This window comes from Microtus oregoni, unplaced genomic scaffold, assembly GCF_018167655.1.
Source record: "Microtus oregoni isolate MIOR12 unplaced genomic scaffold, Mior012 000071F_ref0000514, whole genome shotgun sequence".
NCBI lineage: Eukaryota > Metazoa > Chordata > Mammalia > Rodentia > Cricetidae > Microtus > Microtus oregoni.
The window spans coordinates 8,308,040-8,328,835 of NW_024543978.1; the positions used below are offsets into that span (position 1 = coordinate 8,308,040).

The window sequence follows — 20,796 nt, forward strand, 5'->3', positions numbered from 1 at the left end:
AGTCTGGTCTCAGTCCTGTCTGTTCCGTTTTCAGTCGGACCATCTTGAGCCTCTCCTTCAAAACACTGCACACTCTTCATTTGCTCCCGAGTGAGCCTCTTTCTCCGCCACTCGGCCCAGGTTTCCTCTTGCCTCTGCAACGCGCTCACGGAACACATTCCCAGGCTGAGCAGTCAAGCCTTCTCTGCTGTCTTCCCATGTTACCCGACACATCTGCTCATTGGCTGTGGAAGGCACCAAACTGCAGTCTGGTCCTCCCAGTCTCCTGCCATAGACTTCTGCTAAGGATAGAGAAGAGGGGAGGGGGCTGCCTGGGGCTCTCATCTGCCCCGTGTACTGAGCTGGGAAACCAGGCCAGGGGCAAATGCAGATGAAACACAAGGTCTAGACTGGGTTCGTCATGGGCAACGCCACGTTCCAGAGAAGAGCAGAGACACATTCCACCCCTCCATAGAAAGACAGGCTTTTGTGTAACAACGAAGTTCGCGACGGTGAAACCAATGCTTAGACTTTGACAAATGGACACAGACAAGGGAAGTGCTTAGCAGCCTGCTGGGCAGCCCAGCGGTGTGGGTTGTTACAGCAGTTTTGGTCTTCATCAGAAGTGGTTTTGTTTATTTTGAGCTCTGTGACTGCATCTCATGTGTTTGAATACAGTGGAGGAATGCAAACCATCTCTAGAATCTGGTCTCAGTCTTGTTTACTTTATTTGTTTATCAGTAAGAGGAGTGCGATGACGTCAGAGCACACTCATCAAACTCACCAGCTGCGTGAGTTCATTAATGCAATCCGAACAATGAGCAGTAAAGACCTCAAGGAACTGGCGCAACAAGCTGAGGGTTGATCTGACCTAGAACTCTGTTCGACAAAAGTCAGCATGCCCCTTGACTACAGAGAATGAGCCATTAAGATTTTAAGGGAGCCTCAGATCACACCCGGCCTACCCCGGTTCCAGCTGTGGAGCCAGTGTAATTGAAGCAGTGTTTACAATGTCTCTTTGTTACTGGAGTTTGTAGGGTCAGAGCCTGGGCCCTGGTGACTCTTAAAAGCTAGGCTCAGCCACTCTTCCTCAATCGATCAGTAGTGAAAAGTGGTATTTAATGTGGCCATATCTGGAAGAGGAACAAATAAAAGAGTCCCACTGACCTCCGACTGTATCTTTGGGACCCTGGCTACATAGAGAGCATACGGTATGCATAGCTGGGCTGTGTTGGTCAAGATGAGGTCCTGTCCATCATTGACTCCTCACTATGGAAATGGTCCACGTATGCAAATGAACTGCATCAGTCCCCTTGGCAGCCATACCCCGCCCCCACTTGACCTGTCTGTGTGGCTCTAGGAAGCTAAGACAGGTGATTGTCAATTGTTCCGGGCTTCTCTATCTCTCTAGGATCACCTGAACCAGAGAACTGTCACCAAAGTCATTGAGAGGGAGACCCAGGTCACTCACTCTGCCTGTCCCAACTCTTGGACCCCAGCATGGTTTACCTGACACTTGTGGTGTCACAGGGAGGAAGTTGCCAACCTGACTCGGCTCTGGGGGGAGGGGGTGAAATTCAAAGTCACTTCTTGGACTCCTGAGTGCATCATTTAATACGGTTTATCCTCAGCACCCACGAAGACTCTGTCCTCCATAGAACACAGGTGATTTAAGGGCAGCTGAGCTAGTCTGAGTTGAGGCGTTCTCCTAGATAAAATCCCTTCTTCCCAAACAGTGCCTAGGCTTTTGTCAAGTTGATGAACCCTGAAGCATGATTAATAAACACCCAGAGACAGAAATTGGGGTTCAACCTGAAGGTCAGGAAAGCAAAACAGCCAGCCACTGGGCTTTTACCTCTGCCTCAGTCCGAAATGGCGATCCTGCCTCCAGGAATCTCAGAATGAGACTGTGCCTGAGAGATGTCTCCTCCTGTTTTATACTCCTCTCTAGTGCTGAGATTAAAGGCATGCACCACTACCACCTGGTTTCTATGGCAAGCTAATGTGGCTACGGGGATTAAAGATGTGTGTCATTGTGGCTACTGGGATTAAAGGTGTGTGCTACTGCTGCCTGGTCTGTGAAGGCTGGCCAGTGGGGCTGTTTTACTTTTCTGATCCTCAGGCAAATTTTATTAAAAATACAAATGAAAAGCCACTACAGAACCCCAACTTGCACACACCCCAGGAAAGCAGCAGCCCTTGTAAACTGTTCTGAGGGCGGCATCATTTCCTCATCAACAGAAGCTTTTAGGAATGTTGGGGTGCTGCTGATATGAAAATTAGATGAGCAGAAACAGACCGTCCGATCTTAGCTAGGAAGACAGCAAGCTCGCTATCACCAAACAAGGGACTTAGCTTTCAGAACAGTATCCTCTGCTCTCGAGGATTTAACCTGAGCAAGTGTCTTGGCCTCTCTGTGTCATGTCTTATACTATTAATGGTAGTCACATGCTTGTTGTTTGAGACATGTTAAAGGAGATAAGGCCTGGCAGGCTCCTGAGAGATGCAGATGCAAATGTCCCCTTTCCTCCCTGTTACTAAGCAGGATTAAAATGTGTATAGGGAAAAAGACAGAGAAGCTCTGTGAGTGTCCTGGTATCATTTGCAGAGGATTTTGTTTCTGGGAAGTTCTCAAGGTGGTCTGTGTCCACAAATACCCACACGTCAAGGTTTAAGAATCGCTAAAGGAAAGATATCAAGATAGCATAGCATCGGCCTTTGGAAAATGTGGGATGCCCCCTCTTGTTTGGGACCAGACTCTAGAGCCAGGTGACCCCAGGGGGTAAAACAGTGTCTGGATTAGTGTGGAACCCAGGCCCTGGCCTTCCATGGACTCTTCCGTCCAGGTTGAACTTGAGCAGAATGGAGTCAGCCCAGACTGAGGGCCGGTGTAGGGAGCAGCCCCCAGTGCTGACCAAGGACTGCAATCAGATAAGGCTGGGGATCCTCTTATGAGATGGGGGTGCCTGCTTTCTCCATAGAGACGCGGGGTGCATTTCTCTGGTTCTCTTCTAGAATTTCTCCGGGAAAATACCTGTGTTTGCTTAACAGCAACTGTGCATTGATGTGCTAGGAATGTAGCTTAGTTAGGATGTTTGTCCAGCTTGCAGGAAGTCCTGGGTCTGCTCCCGGGCGCCACATGAGTGAGTAGTACACGTGCCAGGTGCACACTGAGAATCACAGTCCTGGGAAAGTGGACACAGGGAAAAAATTTAAAAAAAATAAATAAAAAAGAAAGTGGACACAGGAGTCATCTATGACTATAGAGTAAATCCAAAGCTAGCTGGAAATTCATGATATTCAGCAATAATAATAATAATAACTTTTGTTATATACTAATTTTACTATTGTCATATAATATTATATAGTTGTTATTACTGTTCTGTTTTTATTGACTACGAGAAAATGTAAAGCCAATGTTCTTTCCCACAGCCAGCACCCTGACTTTGTGTTTTCTGTGACAACCATTCCGATTCCACACATACTCTACTTGTGACTGTTTCTATTCTTGGTTCGCTGCATTTTGAAATACAGAACTTGAATTATTTTACTCTACCGTTTGCCTTTGTGGAAGCCTCCTTCAAATTCTTGCTTGAACAAGGCCCACCCACATTAGCAATTTAGTATCTGAGGACTTCCCTTCTGGGCTGGTCGACCAGATAGCCCTTTGATTTCACGTAACTTATTTTGGTAATATTTTGACTCTTGTTTTTGTTTTTATCTTCCTCTAGTCAGTTAAGGAGGATTCGCTTTCCACAGGTGCAGAGGAGAATGTAAGTGACTCGGTGCCCTCTTAAATCATTCCACTGTCATCTTCGGTGCATCGGGCCATCAGGTTTTCAGCTCGGGGATCCCTTGTTTTGCATGTCCTGTGTTATGCATCCACTGTAGACTCTGTAGACTCGTTCATCCCTTCCCATGATCATGGGACCAAGGTGGGGGGCCAACGCTGAATCAATTCTTTACCATTCCCATTGCATCTCTGTAAAAGTAGATCCAAATCAGAGCATTCCCTTATCTTGTCATCCTTTAGGGGCTGAACGAGTCTACTACACATAGTAATGGCTTTGCACATCCTTAAGGGATGGGGCTGCATCTTCTGCTTCATTCTGCCTTCATTGCTCCTTCACCTTTGTTTCCATGGTTATCAGATTCTCACTAACTTTGAGTGGTACTCAGGTCCAGCCATTTGTATCAGCCATGAGAAAGTCTTGCAGCAATAATCCAGACTGGTGTCTCCACAGAGAGCTGATCATAGAGGTCTGCACCTGCTAGAATGATAGCCAAATATTTCTGCATTTCTGGCCTTTAATCTTCTAGAGATAGTCAAAAACTTTAAAACAGTTTATTCATGTCCAAAGGGATGGTGTTATATGAGATATCTCTCTCTCCCTCTCTCTCTTTCTCTCTCTCTCTCTCTCCCTCTCTCCCTCCCCCCCTCTCTCCCTCTCTCTCTCTCTTTCACACACACACACACACACACACACACACACACACAATGTAACTTTTGAAAATCTCCTCCTGAGAGATTAATAAATGGAAGTTTGATACCTTCAGGACTAAGACAGCAGCTCTCAATGCTGAAAGCAGTACTGACTTTGGACATTTATGTGATTGGAATAAGTGAATGCGTAGCTTCTTAAGATGACAAAAGGATGTAATCACTTTGCCAAAACAAAATGTGCTTGGACCCTCTGGGGTCTCCCATTCACTTACCATGAACAGTGTGTATGCTTTCATTTTTCTTTAGTTACGGAAGCAAATGGATGTTGGAAATCCATTTTTCCCTAAAATGTTAGTCATGATAAGGGGTGAACACTGGAATGGCTGCATATGAGTCCTTGTGTGTATTTTTTTATTTTCATCAGCATATATTCACTTCACATGGTATTCAACTACATAAGGACATTTTCATACAAGTATATGTCATACTTTGATATTGCTACCCCCATACTCCTGTCCCTCCTCTTTCTTCCCATCCCCGGTCCCGTTAGTTCCCGTTGTTCCTCTAGGTGTGCTGTTACTCTTATTAGGAGAAACATCTTGACAGTCTGTGGGTTTTGTTCTTTATTGTTCCCTGTGTTCCTTTGTGCATCCTTCCGTCCATTCCTTCACTCTTTCTCTCTAGCCTTTCTTCTTTTATTTCTTGACTTAAAGTTAATAGCTCAGAAAAGCTCAGGGCTCTCTTGATTCTAGAAAGTTCTTGTGATTTTACCCAATGTTTTCTACGAACCCAGAATCTTCTCTCTTGTCAACCTGAAAAGCTTAAATCAGCTTGGAGATTCTGAATTCCCTGAAGAATTTTTTTTGGTAGGGGGGAGAAACAGTGTTTCCATTTATCCTAGGATCCCTGTATTCCCTGCAGCTCAGGGGTCAAAATCTGGAGTTGATCTGAACCAGCCAGGTACATTTCACTTTGACCATATGCCTCAAACAGGAATATGGCTGAATTAATAGATGTTGACCATATGCCTCAAACAGGAATATGGCTGAATTAATAGATGTTGACCATATGCCTCAAACAGGAATATGGCTGAATTAATAGATGTTGACCATATGCCTCAAACAGGAATATGGCTGAATTAATAGACGCATTCCTAATTTTAAAAAGTAACACAAAGCTAGCATGGGTGTAAAGGGAAGCAAGACACTTTGAATGAAATAAAGAAATGGTTTATATATTGCTTTTTTTTCTTTCTTACCTTTCCAATTTTAAGGCTCCACCTTTGCCATCTAGTTTCCCATCACTTGGCGAGAATGAGCATAAACAGCTATGACCCAGGCACCATTATCTCCAGGTCACATTTCCCCCCAACTTCAGTTTACTTATCTGTTACATGGGGATACCGATGGAGCCAGTTTGTGGCTCGGGTGAGAATTAAGTGATAAGATAATTTAGGCATCAGTAAACTAGTTCACAGACCAAATTCAGTCCACTATCTACTTTTAATCTGGTCCACAAGCCAAAAGTGGTTTCTGTATTTTTAAATGGCTGAAAAGAATGGGAGAAAAATAATATCATGACATATGGAAATCATGTAAATTTGAATGTCAGTGTTGACAAAGTTTTGTTAGAATTCAGTCACATGCCCCTCTTTGCATTGTCTCTGGATGCTTTGCCTAGTGGACCAATGTTGTAATAGGAGCGGCGGGGCTGCGTCCCCGGCACCCGGCCACCCCCACGGCTAGCTTTACCCGAAATAATTACATGGAAACTGTATTCTTTTAAACACTGCTTGGCCCATTTCTATCTAGCCTCTTCTAGGCTAGCTCTCGCATCTGGACTAGCCCATTTCTAATAATCTGCTGTAGCCCACGAGCTGGCTTACCAGGAATGATCTTAACCTGCATCTGCCTGAAGTGGGAGAATCATGGCGACTCCTGACTCAGCTTCTTTCTCCCAGCCTTCTGTCTGTTTACTCCTCCCACCTATGTTTTAACCTATGAGGACCAAGCAGTTTCTTTATTGCTTAACCAATGAAATCAACAGATTGATATATGACACTCCCACATCAGACCAAGACAGGTAACAGCCTTTGCAGGGAAAGCTGGGTGCCCCACTAGCCACTGCTGGTGAGTGGCAGGGGCATAGTGAGTGCTGGTCCTGCCATCAATGTGTCAGTTCCCAGGGAGATTATGCTTTTCCAGCTAATGGGGCATCCAGGGGGAGTGCAGGAGCATGAAAAGCAGTTCTTTTCATCGTCCCTGGAGAAGCAGCAGCATTAATCACGGCAGAGCCCAGTACTCCAAACCCTCGCTGCAGGGCCCAGTACTCCAAACCCTCGCTGCAGGGCCCAGTACTCCAAACCCTCGCTGCAGGGCCCAGTACTCCAAACCCTCGCTGCAGGGCCCAGAACTCCAAACCCTCACTGCAGGGCCCAGCACTCCAAACCCTCGCTGCAGGAGAGCTGCAGGGCCCAGTACTCCAAACCCTCACTGCAGGAGAGCTGCAGGGCCCAGTACTCTAAACCCTGGCCCAAAAAAAGAAAAGAAAGTTGAAAAAAAAAATCTATCTTGTCTATAGCAGTTACGGACTAGCTCAGGTGTAACACAAAAATGTTTTGGCCTTGGTTGATTAAATTGCTAGAAATGATGAAGCTAATCTTCCCTACTAACAATGTGTAAAATCAGTGCTACAGATACTTCTCAGTAAGGGAAGAAAAATACCAAAAAAAAAAAACCGAAAAACAAAAAACCGCACCTAGATGAAAAAGTAGAATGTATTATGCTGCCCGCTGCCCTCGGTAACAGTGCTAGGGTGAGCCACGCTCCTGGAGCATCCACTAGGTCGTGGCTTACGGCACACCCAGGCACACTCACTCGTGGTCTGTCCCTACAGCACAGCTCACATCAGCAGCACAGATTGTCTTATTAGGAGTGAGTTCTCCCTCAAAGCGCTTGTACGCGAAGGATCGAAATGCTTCACAGACAAGACCATTCTGAATCCAGGGTCAGGAGGTCAAAGTCTGTCCTTACCTTCTCAGGAGCCATCTCCGACTCTCCCACCCTCTGTACAGCAACAGCTCTTTTATGGCCACGAGGTAGCTAATGTAAGGAGGAGATCTCCACAGACCAAGGACAGAAGAACCCACAATGGATGGAAAGGGCACAAGCTCCTAGAGCGTGGCAGACCCCCGAATGGGTGTGAGGACATCTTGCTGCCAGATGTTTCACTTACCAGCCGGAAACCCCATTCTTTTCAAGGTGGCCACTGCCTTCTCGTGTGGCTTCAGCCAAGTTAGACGATTGTTCATAATCCTCATTGTAAAATGGGAATAACATCACCTTTGTAGCTATGTCCCAAGGTCATAGATAAGAAGAGCCTTGGACAACAGGTGTGCAAAGAAGTAGTAACTGATATAACCATCTCTGAATGGACCCGGAGGCCGTTGGATGCTCAGGGTCATTGGTAGGCCGAAGGACTTGCATCTCTTGCCTGATTATTACTGATCTGTCTTAGTCACTGTTCTACTGCTGTGACACAACACCATGACCAAGGTGACTTACGGAAGAAAGCATTGACTGTGGGCTAGTCTATCCTTTCAGTGGATTAGGACATGACCATCATGGTGGGAAGCATGGCAGCAGGCAGGCAGGCATGGTGGCGGAGCAGTAGCTAAGCGCTCAAATCCAATCCACAAGCTCTCAGAGAGACACAGAGAGAGCTAGCTAGAATGGGGTGCCTCAAAGCCCCCCCCCCAGTGAAACACCTCCTCCAACAAGGCCATGCCTCCTAATCCTTCTCAAGTAATTTTACCAACTGGGGGCAAAGCATTCAAACATATGAGCCTCTGGGGCCATTCTCATTCAAACCAACACAGGCTCTCTACACAGGCTGGGTGTGATTTTTCTGGGGGCAGACCCAAGAGACTTACTAGAACGGAAAGGTAGAAGAGACTCACACCTTCATGGGAAAGCAACTTGCCAACACCACTCCTGTCTGTCTGTCTGCCTGTCTGTCTGTGCAGTGATCAGCAATCATCTGTCTGTGAGCTCATTAAATTCATCCTGAATATTGCCTCTTGAAGACTTGCCTACACAGGAACTAGTCACAGGTTCAAACCCACAGCTACTCCGTGGATGGGAGAACCAAGATTCCTTCTTAAAACATGTCTTGGGGGAATATTTAGGTGTGTGTGTGGGGGGGGTGTTTTGTTTTGTTTTACTTTCTTATTACCTGGCAAAACAATCCAGGCAGTGTGTGAGCCACCGGTAGAGACTGTAAGGCTTGAGGAAGTAGAGTCCACCTTCCAAACTGCACATCTCAATGAAGAAGAGGCCCGGCCCGAACCCACAGATGTAAAGGTTAAAGAAGAAAACAAACCCCGGAGGACCCCTCTGATGGCGTTTCTCAGACAGATGGTAAGCCACCTTCCATCCTCCATCCGTCTGTACAGGGCAGACCTGCAGCTCATCTTCTCGCAATTGGGGGTGGGTCCTACCCTGGTGTCAGCTGTGGTGAGACATGGGCGGTATGGATGGGCTCAGTGAGTAGGTCTCTCACCCTCCTTAGGTCCTAAGGCCTGCTTCTTGCTACTGTTCTTTAACCTCAGCTAATTCCCTTTAGTAAAGTAAGAGACTTTTGGTTGTAAATGTTGACAGCAGTATCCACCCAGAAGTAATTTCATTGCTGGCTTTGCCTTGTGTGTTTGATGTTTGCTTTGGTTGTTGGTATATGATGCAGCTTTCTCATTATGGCCTTGGGGTGAATGTTCCTTTTATTCAAATGAATTGTTTACATAATGAGCATAAGAATATGTAAAGGTGGGGCTGGAGCCATGGCTTGCTGACTAAGAGCCCATGCTGCTCTTGTGGAGGACTGGGATTCTGTTCCCAGTGCCCACATCAAGTGACTCAAAGCCATCTATCTGTCACTCCAGCTCCAAGAGGTCCAGTGCCCTCTCTGGCCTCTTGCGGTACTGCACACATAGGGTGCACATACAAAACAAGCACACAAGCACATACATATTTTAAAAATAATTTCTTAAAGCATATGTAAATAAATTAAAACAGGTCTTAAAAACCATTATAAGACATTTCTAGATTAAATATTGAATAATATAACTTATAGCCAGGCATAGAGGTTTACACCTATAATCCTAACACTCAGGAGGCTGGAGTAGATTCCAAGTTCAAAACTGTGCTACACTATGAAACTCAGTCTGCAAAACAAAAAAGGCCAAAGCTATGGATTGAAGTCTGTAAGTTCTGAAGGTAACACATGAGATATGAATAGCCTAGGCCATTCAAATGCATTAATGGTTGCCTGATATTCTTACAGTGAATCTGTATGGCTGCATAGCTTGGTTGGTGAATTTGCCACTCTCCTAATCTGTGTGGAACAGAAAGAAAGGGCTGACACCTTTGGATCCCTGTGACGACAAGGAAACTAAAGTCAGCCAGAGAAAGGTCATCGGTTTAACTCTCTTTTAATGAAGAATAAGAATTTCACCCTTGGGAGGCTCTATTTTCATATCTGGGAGTCTAATCCATTTGGGAAAAGAACTCCTGAATTTCAGAAGCCTGTTAACGAAAGCGCAGACAAAATACAAGGCAGCCAAACTGTTGCAGGTGGGACCAAGACTTAGGCGGGATCCGCAGGGGCCGTGTTCTGCTCGTTGGTTCCTGGTATGGAGGGTGTAGAAGCGGTGGGCAGGCTGAAGCTGAACGCCACTCCTCTCATCACCCATTTGCTCTAAAACTGGGGTGAAGATTTGAGATTTATAGGCCAGTGAGGATGACTCAGCAAGTCGGGGCACCAGCTATCAAGCTTGGCAGCCGGAGTTTCATCTCCCAAAACCACACGGTGGAAGGAGAGGACTGAATTTGTCCTCTGGCCTCCACATGTGTGCCATTGCATGAGGGAGCCTGCTTTCAAACTGGGCGGCAGGCACCTTACCCGCTGAGCCATGCCCGGGACTTCACACTCATTTTTATGTGTGCATATTAACGTCCCTGCTGGGGAGACCCCTGGAAGGTGGCCCCATGATTTCTTTCAGGAAACATTTTTGGTTTTGGTAGTGTATTCATGGCCTCTAAGTTGACTTAAAATCTTTGAATTTGCACATGGGATCAAGGCAGGGAACCCACCCTAAGGGATTGAAAATAGACCATGCAATCTCCTCTAAAGGTTTAGGGCAACCTTTTAAAGCCAAATAGCTGAATGCCTCAAATGCATTCATATAATTAGAAAATTATAATGTTGTTTAAAATAATTGATTTAATGGAAAGCCCAGTAGCAAAGCCTCTTGTTTGTATCCAACTCCAGCAGCCTGTGAGTTGACCGCCAGCCTCCGTCTCATGTCTCCTTCCTGATGGCACATCTTACTGTTTGTGGCAAGGGAATTCTTTGTGAATTTTTTTTTTTCAAAAGAATGCACTGATCTGCTTATTTCATTGTTTTTTTTTTTAAATCGTGTTTCTTTGGCTTTTTGAGACAGACTTTTTACTATAATGCTTGAAATTCACGATGTGGCCCAACCTGGCCTCAAACTCATGGTAATCCTCCTGTCTCACCTGACCAAGTGCTGGGATTACAGATGTGTGCCTCCGCACCCACCTGGCCAAGTTCATTCCTTAAGAAACCATTTTCTTTCCGGACATCAACCTCTCACAGATTGGAAGTTTTATTTCTAGTGTAATTATATTTCAGGTCAAAGAAAGTAGAGTAATAGAAATCAGTAATATAAATCCTAAGACACCATTCGACACACATAGCTGGACTAAACCGCCAAAGTCCCACAGGCTCCTACAGGACTCCAAAATAATCGCAAGACACGCCTAAGGCATTAGCCTGTCAGAAAAGAGAAACAGATTCTTGTACTAATCAGCTGGTGTCAGGAAACTGACTGAAATGCTAGTGTATTTTTATACCATGAGTAGGCAGAAGGCTGTGTTCCTGTACCTAATCACCAGGTAGGCAGGTGGGAGATAGAAATATGGAGATTTCAGGTTTCTAATCTGTCAGGATGTTAACTCCCTGCTTTTGGAAACCCCACTTTTTCTCCACACTAGTTTTAAATATATTATTCCATTTAGTCCTCCTTGGGGGTCTTTCTCTGGCCCATGTGACATCCTCAGGCTGAAGGAAAGACTTTGGGGCTTAATAGTGGGCCGACTAAAGGCCCAAATGCGGAGCCAGCCAAGAAATCTAGTTCTCTGTCAGTCACGTTCAATCTAATGGGCTAATAAAACCTCAAAAATTGCTGTTTGCCGAGGAAAGGAAGATGGTTTGAAAGGGGAATTATAAAACAAAATACAGAGGTCTTGAGGCCAAAGTTCTGGATCTCAAATTCCCTTCGGGTATTAAAATACTAATAACGGTGTGGTGAAGATATAGCTCAGTGGTTCAGAGTACTACGACATCAGGTTGATTCCCGTCACGAATGTCAGGCAGCTCATGCCCCAGGGGCTCTAATGCCTTCTTCTGGCTTCTGTGGATACCTACACACCTACACACATGCATGCACGCACGCGCACACACATACACACACACATGCACACACCTACACACATGCATGCACACACACACCAACACACACGCACATAAGCACACACCTATACACACACGTGCATGTATGTACGCACACACACAAACACATGTACTCATGCACACACATGCACACATTCATGCACCTTTACACACAAACATGCACCCCCTACACACAAACACTCACACACACATGCACGCAAGCACACACAAATAAATAAGTTAAAAATAGAGTAAATATTTTTCAAAGTCAAGCTGCCCCAGCTGTAATAATTGCTCTTCCTTCTTCCAAGTGATCATCAGGATTCAGAGCCTGGAACGGATCTGAGCAATTCACCCCAGCCCTGGAGCAGACTTGGAGTTCCAAGTCAAGTGTATGCTGTTTTTGTTGTTTCTGAAGCCGCCCTTTGACCCAGCTGTTACTGCTGCTTCCTGTGCAGCGGTTGGTTTCTGGAGTTTGTGGAGACAGTATAATGCTGAGCCCCATCTGGGATTCTCTGCAAACATTGTCTTTAAATGTGGGGCTACTGTCTATTTAATCTTACAAGGCAAAAGAAGAAAATGAATGCTTGGCTTATGTTGAGCTTGGGGATAGGGTCTTTGGCTTATGTTGAGCTTGGGGATAGGGTCCTTGAGTATCTTTGTTCTTACAATGAAAGTCATTTCAGGTAGATCATTTACATGACAAACCCAGTCTTACTTCAGATGAACATCTCAGTGAAGCAAACTCTGGGATGCATTACCTCTATGGACCTGGACATTTAATGAAGATCCATTTCCTTGGATGTAAGTTAATCCAGCTGAGTCAGGAAACATTATTGCTAATACTCTCTCAATCTGTATTAAAATTTACCTCCAAACTGAGAGTGGTAACCCACATCTGTAATCGCAACATCAGGACAGAGAGGCAGGAGGATCAGAAGTTCAAGGCCACCCTTGGGTACATATTAAGTTCAAGCCCAACCTGGGCTACATGAGACTCTGTACCCCAAACAAACAAACAAATAAATAAATAAATAAATATTAATGAATAATCATCCTACTTCTTTTTTGGCTTGGAGGTGGTGTTTTATTTATTTGTTTGTTAGTTTTTTGACATAGGGTATTCTCCATGTAGCCCTGGTTGTTCTGGAACTCACTATGTAGATCAGGCTGGCTTTGAACTCACAGAGATCTGCTATGATGTCTATTCTTGGTTGTCAACTTGGCTACATCTTGAATGAACTATGATACAGAAATGGAGACCACACCTGCGGGAGATTATTTTTGCTGGGGTGCATCCACTCCTAGTCCAGACCTTTGAGGTAGGAAGATGCGTGGCTTTGATCTTGAGTTGGGGGCAGAAGACACAGCTTTAATCCGGGCCACACCTTCTGCCGGAAGTCTGTATGAGGGCATGGAAGAAGGAAGCTTTTGCTCTTTGCCTGCCTGCCCTCACCTCGCCATCACATTCATGCCTTTACTGGCATTAGAGCCTAAATCTTTAGGATTCCAATTTACTGAAGACCAGCTGAGAAATCCAGCCTTGTGGACTAAGAAACTACCAGATTCTTGGATTTTCTGTTTCCAGCCAGCCATTGTTGGATTAGTTGAGCTGCAGCCTGTGATTCCAATAAAGTCATAGATAGACAGGCAGACAGACAGAGATAGAGAGATTAGATAGATTCTGTAGAAGATAGATAGATAGATGAGAGATAGATAAAAAGAGATAGAGAGATAGATGAAAGAGAGAGAGAGAGAGAGAGAGAGAGAGAGAGATAGGTGAGAGAGAGATTCAGTCTATAAATTCTGTTACTCCTGAGAACATCCACCATGCCCTCGCCTCCCCGGTGCTGGGATCAAAGCCTTGAGCCACCATACCCATCCCATGTCTTTTAACTGCCAGTTTTAGCTGAAGAGTCAAAATCCATTCGCATTCCTTTCCAAACAAAATGTGAACTGACCACCAAATGTTTCTGCTCAAATGTTGGCCATCTGAGCGACCCATGTCAGAAGCATCTCCAACATTGGATACATTGGAACATTCCTCAGAGTATCAAGTTACCAAAATGCATGGCACCGTGCAAGCAGTAAAAACCATCATCGTTAACATGCAGGGCTCAGACACCACAACTAGATTCTGTCTCTAAACTGCAGGCTGGAGTCCCGAGATGCTTCACCTTAAATCTTATGAATAAAACCGTGGATGAGACAAGTTACTCGACAGAGAGTAGGAAAATCTCCAAAATTGCTTCCGAGCCTCTAATCTTTCCTAAATCGTTTCTGAAAGAATCTCAGTATCCTCAAACCGTAACTTTGTTATCTTTGACAGCTGGAGAAAATAAAGCCTCAGTAGTTAGGATTGTTTGGACAGCAAAGCCCAGCATGGATTATCTGAGTTGTAGCTGAAAGAGGACTCTGCGGAGTTAGGTTCTGAGGGAGGGAGGTGGGAGACGTTGTCACGCATGATAGGGATGATTAAGGAAGTGGCCTCAGATGAACTTAATGACAGCGTTGTCTGACGCCAGAAGTCAGTTAGCTTGACATACACACAGCTGCTTGCACCTACAGTAAACAGAGAAAAGCCGTGGGAAGGCTTAAGGGACTCTCTCCCAGTTTTCCTTTAAAAGGGTGGGTTGGCTGCGGTCTTTTTGAGGTCCCGGAGGTTTGCTCTCCCACTGCCAACACAGCATGGTACTGATCTGACCCAGTTCTCCTCCAGGACTATCCCAGAGACAGAGAGAAAGAAAGCAAATCCAACCCTAGACCTGAAAAGGCATCCATGGAATGCCAACTTGAAACAAGGAAAATCAAGTTCAACAGCACTCTCTTGGAACACAAAACAACTTGATTGTCAAGAAGTTGGGGAAGGACCATTGTTTTGGTTGTTGGTTGTTTGTTTTTGTTTGAAAGCTATCTTGTACATGCATGTTATAGTGGTTCCTTTTCTATTGCTGGGATAAAACATTATGACCATGGCAACTTATAAAAGGGGGGTTATGATGGTTGGAGCTGGAAGCTGAGAGTTCGTGTCTTGAACAGAAAGGAGAAAGCAGGGAAATAGCAATGGTGAGAGTCTTTAAACCTTCAAAGCCTGCCTGAAATGACACACTTCCTCCCACAAGCCCACACCTCCCAAGCCTCCTCAAACAGTGTCAGAGGCTGGGAACAAGTATTCAAATGCCAGAGTCTATAGGGAGCGTTCTTATTCAACCCACCACACGTGTTTGTATTTTGCAGCTCAACATTTCCCTGGGAGGGGAATGGGTGGCTCCTTTGATAAACTGTTTGGTTTCCATGTGTGAGAACCTAAATTTCACCCCCAGATCCCATAGTTCAAAGGCCACGTATGGTAGCACATGCTTGTAATCCCAGGACCACGGAAGTAGAAGCAGGTCACTCTCTGGGATTCTCTGGTCAGCCTCTTTAGTGAGAGACTCGGCTTCAACAATAACAGATGAAGCTTCCAGGGGAATGTCATTCAGTGTTGACCTGTGGTCTCCCCATGCACACACACACGGCCACACAAGAACACCTCCCCACTCACCCACACAGACGATCATACACAGTCCCGCAGAGGCTAACCGACGTGGCCAGAAGCCACATTCTGCAGGGTACCCTGGAGTGTAAATCAGCAGAAGGGGCTCTTTCTACTGAAGCTGGGGGTCTGAGTGAGAACCTGAAGTGTCGAAACTTCAGCAGGTGGTAGGATAACTGGCCACAGTAACCAAAGAAGTCGATTCCCCTTTCTCAACACGCTTAGGCAGGGTTTAGCATCTTTGAACAGTTCAGAAGACCTGGAGGAAGGAAGAGCCCTCTCCATGACCCAGCATCTAAATTCCATGTCAAGGACACACTGATCCTTGGTGAATCCCACAACAATGAGTTCTCTGAGAAAAGTGCATGGAAGCCAGGAACAGTGGCTGTTTTAGTCAGGTTCTAAGCTCATCATGGCGGGGAGCATGGTGGCACGCTGGCAGGCATGGTACTGGAGAAGGAGCTGAGAGTTACATTCTGATCCACAGGCAGCAGAGAGAGACAGACAGACAGACAGACAGACAGACAGACATTGGGCCTAGCTTGGTTTTGACACCTCAAAGCCATCCCCAGTGACACACACTTCCTCCAACAAAGCCACACCCCCAAACCTTCTAATCTTTCTCAAACAGGTCCACTCCCTATGGATTAAGCATTCAAATATGAGCCTACCGGGGTCATTCTCATCCAAACCACCACAGTGGTGCATGCTGGTAAATACTCAGGAGCCCGGGGCGGAAAGATGACAGGTTCAAGGCCTGCCGGGACAATGTAGCAGATTCTGTCTCAAAAAAGAAGGAAAGGTTCAAACCATTGATGGTCCTAGTCAGTGCTTCTGTAGCTTCTGTAGTTTGGAGAGCAACACCAGTTAATATTGAAGAAGTTCAGGGTCCACCTTGAGAATGGGCGTGTCCCACAAACATCTGTACTTGAGGTTCATCAGCCTCTATCTTCTCCGAGCCCGCATTATTTTGCTTAATCTAATTTCAATTTATCTAAATCAGATCATCTAACTTCAAGTAAACGTTCAACCATCGCTAGTTGACTGAGTGGTGCCTGCTCCTCCTCCTCCTTCGGCAGGCAGAGGTGGCTTAGAGTATGGAGCCTGGACTCACTGCCTGCTGTTACCACGCGGATCTCTAACCAGCTAGGTTCACAGCCCAGCCTGGTATCTCTGAGCTTTCGTTTCCTTTGCTCTTAAAATGAGAAAAATGCCGGTTCCCCTCTGCTGAGGTTCTGCTGTGGTGGACAAATCGTGCACGTGTTTCTCCTTTAGCACAGCGCCTGCACTCAGCTGAGCCACCTAAGTTAGCCTCGTGCTCATCTCCAGTGCCTTGAGCATCATGTCTCAGACAGCTGAAGCAGGTATCACTAACCGGTCAAAATACATGACCTGTACGGTTTTCTTTTTCATGCGGTTATGGTATGTGTGCTTGCTTGTACATGGGTACACATGTGTGGGGGTATACACGCACATGTGTGCATGTGTGCCTGCCTGAGGCTGGTATTGGGAGTCTTATGTTAAGGCAGAGTCTCTTGGTTGAACCAGGTGCTGTCAGATAGGACTAGCCTAGGTAGCTCGATTCTCCAGGAATCCTGTTTCTTCCTCTGGGATTACAAATGATCCCTATGCCCTCCCAGCTTCCCGGGGTCTAAACTCTGTCCTCACACCTCCTGACTGCTATCACAGAAGGTGACGAGCCAGCTCCGAGCCAGCTACCTGCCTGCCTGCTCTAGTGTTCTTAGGATTAACTGCTCTTGGCTGTGCGTTATGAGCGCATGCTGCCTGCTAAGAGAATAGCCCAGCTGACACAGTGCAGGTGGGGGTCTCCTCTTCAGCCCACACTGCTTCTGCCCCGCCCCCTGCACAGCTGGGAGGGATGGTGGGAATTAATAACTAAGCTGTTCAAGAGATTGGACCTGAGTTGGTGTCGTCGATGAGACCTGAGCGCTCATCCCATCCAGTGAGTATTTGATTGCGTAGAGCACTGGGCATTACTGTGTGCACAGTCAAAGCTGCCGAGCTCAAGGTCAGTCTGAGTGTGTCTGTGGCCAGTTGGAGCGTTAATGCGCTCAGTACCCCCAGGGACTTGTTAAGCACAGGTGGCCAAACCCTAGCCCCCAGACTTTGAGTCAGTGGCTCTGCATCTAAGCAGGTGTGAAGAATTTGCATCTCTCTAACAGGTCCCCAGGTGAGTCCGAGGCCTCTGTGCCTGTGGCCACACAATTGGAACCACTAGCTCAGCTCACTTGGTTGAAGAAATCAAAGATGCAGATTCAGCCGCGTCAAGGAAGCCACTGGCTCTAGGGGGCGCTAAAGGATAAGAATGGAATGCCCACTAACCCTCAATGCTCCATTGGGTGAAAACAGCAAAAAGAGTTAGCAGCCAGGTGGTGCCAGTGAAGGCTACAGAGCCCAGCTGTTCATTCTTTCATCCATTCACATCTATTCTCCTCCTCCTTCCAAGACTGTTTCATTCTCCTCCTTCCCCTTCTAAAAAAGGATCTCATTGAGCCCAGACTATCTTGTGGTCCTGCTGCCTCAGCCCATAAGTGCTGAGATTCCATGTATTTTCCTGGGGAGACGGGAGCAAATATCTATTCACCCCAGACAGGGGGCCAGTGACTGAGCAGAGTACCAACTCCCCCGAGGTCAGACATGGTAAACCATTGAGCTTATTGGGCTCACTTCCAGGGCGTGAGTGATGGGTGTCTTATAGAAGCTCGGATGACCCCAAAGCAGCTGCGGCACTGGAAGGTCTTTCCCCAGCCTGGACAATGACTTCCTAGTAACTAGCTAGATGGAGCCACACCCTTCTCCCCCAATTAGTCTTCTGTGTGTTCTAGTACTCCTGAGACCACAAACACTAGGGCAGAATCCCATACAGTTGGGAAGGGTGAGCAGGAAAGAGTGGCTGGAATCTCAGGTGAGAGTCAAACAGTTCCCCTGCCCCCTTTCTGTGAGGGACAGTCAGCAGGCTGATTTGGAGGGTCTCTCGTGGCTGTCACTGCTGTTCCCTGACAGCGGCTGTTATGCCCAGGGGACCGCATTCTGCATCAGCAGGTGTGTCCGCCAGAGCCAGCCTCAACACTGGCACTTGGCTCACGTCTATTCATCCCAGAATTATACAATCCTAGGGGCTTGGGACTTCTGCTGCTCCTTTGGGAAGCTGACACTTGAATTCCGTCGGACTGTGATGATCACAAAGGTCCAAATCTCTGTGAGGGACCCCTTCCTGGTTGCTCTTCTAGTGTCTTGATCCTAAATCTCAAGAACAGATGGCGGGGGTCATCGGTTTCGGAAGCGCGGTTGCATCTGTCCTTCATTGCTGTGTTGCGGTCACTGAGAGGCCACTGTCTGTTTGTTGTTGTAGTCAGTGAAAGGGGATGGAGGGATCACCCGCTCGGAAGAAAGTGCTGGGAAAGACTCCAGTTGCCAAGTAAGTGACCTTGAACTCAGTCTGGTGGCAGGTTTGTCCGGTGCCTTCTCACGCCTCTCCAGACTCGTTTTCTGTGCAATTCTCAGCCATTTGTGTTTCTTGATTCACTGTATACCCCACGTTGTTGGCCTCTGCAGACATGGTGTACAGTTTTTAGCTGTGTTGCACCTCTTCTCTTCGTGTGGAAAATTCCTTTCCAGCCTTCAAGCTTTAGCAGAAATGTCACCTCCTCAAAGAGGTCCTAGGCCCTTCGGGCATCACCGCCATCTTGCTTGCTCACTTGTGATGCTGTGTTGGTTCTCCGGCCTGTCTCCTGACGCTTCTCACTCATGCCGGGAACATTGTGGAGCAAGCAGGTGTTTCCGTTTTCCTCTCACCGCGGGTGGTGCCTGGCACACAGTAGGAACTATCCTAGAACTCATTTCCTCAGTTACTTTATTCTTTAACAAGCAGAGTGTTTTATATCCGCGTGGGATCGTTCTTCTAAAAATGGGATCACTGGGCTGGGGATATAATTTGCTTAGTAGAAAGCTTGCCTGACACCCTCAAACTTCTGGATTCCATCCCAGCACAGCAGAAGACCAAGCATGGTAGCGCATGCCTGCAGTCCCAACACTTGGGAGCCAGAGGGAAGAAAATTAGGTGTTCGACACCATCTAATAACCCCCTAGTTTATAATCTGGCACTTCTTTTTAATATAACTAGATAACTCTATAAAAACATCAGATACTCTTGTATTGATTTTAATAATATGAAGAAGTGCTCTAAAGCCTGGATTTTAGACTCCAAAGGCCTGGATCCGATCCTGGATTAGCCAAGGTCTTTTTTTTGTTTTTTTTGTGGATTTTTTTTGCTGTGAGTGTTTTGACAGACCGCCAATCTCCCAGTGCCTCAGTTTCCACCCTTGGGAGGATGTAGGGGAAGTCCTGCCTGGATAAATCAGTACCGAGAAAGCATTGAGAACATTCCTGGCACGGAAGGCTCAATACGTGATTTTATATTATCATAGGCTGCCATAACAAAACATCATACACTGAGTGGCTTAAACCACAGAGGTTTCTCCTCCCACACTTCTATTGCTGGAAAGGCTAAACTCAAAGTGTTGACATGGTTCAGTCTCTAGTGAGGCTCTCTCCCTTGCTTCTGCCTTGGCTGGGGCGTGGGTGGCAAGGGAAGAAGAGTGCCCCCTAGTGTCTCTTCCTATAAGGACGCTAGACCTTTGGAATCAGAGCACCATCAGTAAGGCCTCATTTAACATTGGATTATTACTTTACTCCAAATACAAACCCCAAAAGGAATCATTCCCATTAAACCTCTGGTAGGGAATGACCATCCTATATTCATACCATGTGAATCTAAAGCATAATTCAGAATAGAGTGTAAAGTGTCTACTTCTAGTAATAATTAGAAAACTCTGTATATATGGGCAGGAGGAACAAGGAGAATCTCAGTGCCCAGATGGAGTTTCTCCGGAGAAGAGCTGGGCAGTGTGAGCGGTGGGCCACTAGTGTGTCACCCCGCATCACTGTTTCCCAGCGCCTCATCTGCACGGTGCACTCAGAGCCTCGTGGTTTCATAAAAAGAGGAACTGCAGGCAAGGTTAAGAGGGGGACCGCGTTTCTGTTAGCCTGTTGGCCGGGGACTTCCCTGAACATCAGGCTGACAGTTCTGTGCCACAGGGTCACCTCCCTCCTAGGAAAACCAAGATGCTCTCTGCCGTGGATTTGGCATTCCACATGGGCCGGATGTGGTCCTTTGACTCAGGTGACACTGCACAGGTGAGGACATGAAGAGATTCTCGATGCCTGGTCACACAGCGGCAAGGACATGATAGAACTGTCCTCGAGCCAGGTCGCTGATCCACTGGGAGGT

The 20,796-nt window shown here is 46.5% G+C and overlaps 1 protein-coding gene across 12 annotated transcripts in view; it reads left to right on the plus strand.

Annotated features, from left to right (window-relative positions):
• The window catches only part of Bcas1 (brain enriched myelin associated protein 1), a 78,764-nt gene that overhangs the window by 49,239 nt on the left and 8,729 nt on the right, over window positions 1-20,796 (plus strand). For 5 of the 12 annotated variants that reach the window (XM_041641703.1, XM_041641708.1, XM_041641706.1 and 2 more), the window contains 3 exons: window positions 3,711-3,752; window positions 8,674-8,841; window positions 18,859-18,924. The exons of 2 other annotated variants lie outside the window; for them this stretch is intronic. In XM_041641703.1, coding sequence (XP_041497637.1) covers window positions 3,711-3,752; window positions 8,674-8,841; window positions 18,859-18,924 — 276 coding nt within the window. The remainder of the gene's footprint in view (window positions 1-3,710; window positions 3,753-8,673; window positions 8,842-18,858; window positions 18,925-20,796) is intronic. 5 more of the 12 variants (XM_041641705.1, XM_041641707.1, XM_041641715.1 and 2 more) reach the window with 3 other exon arrangements.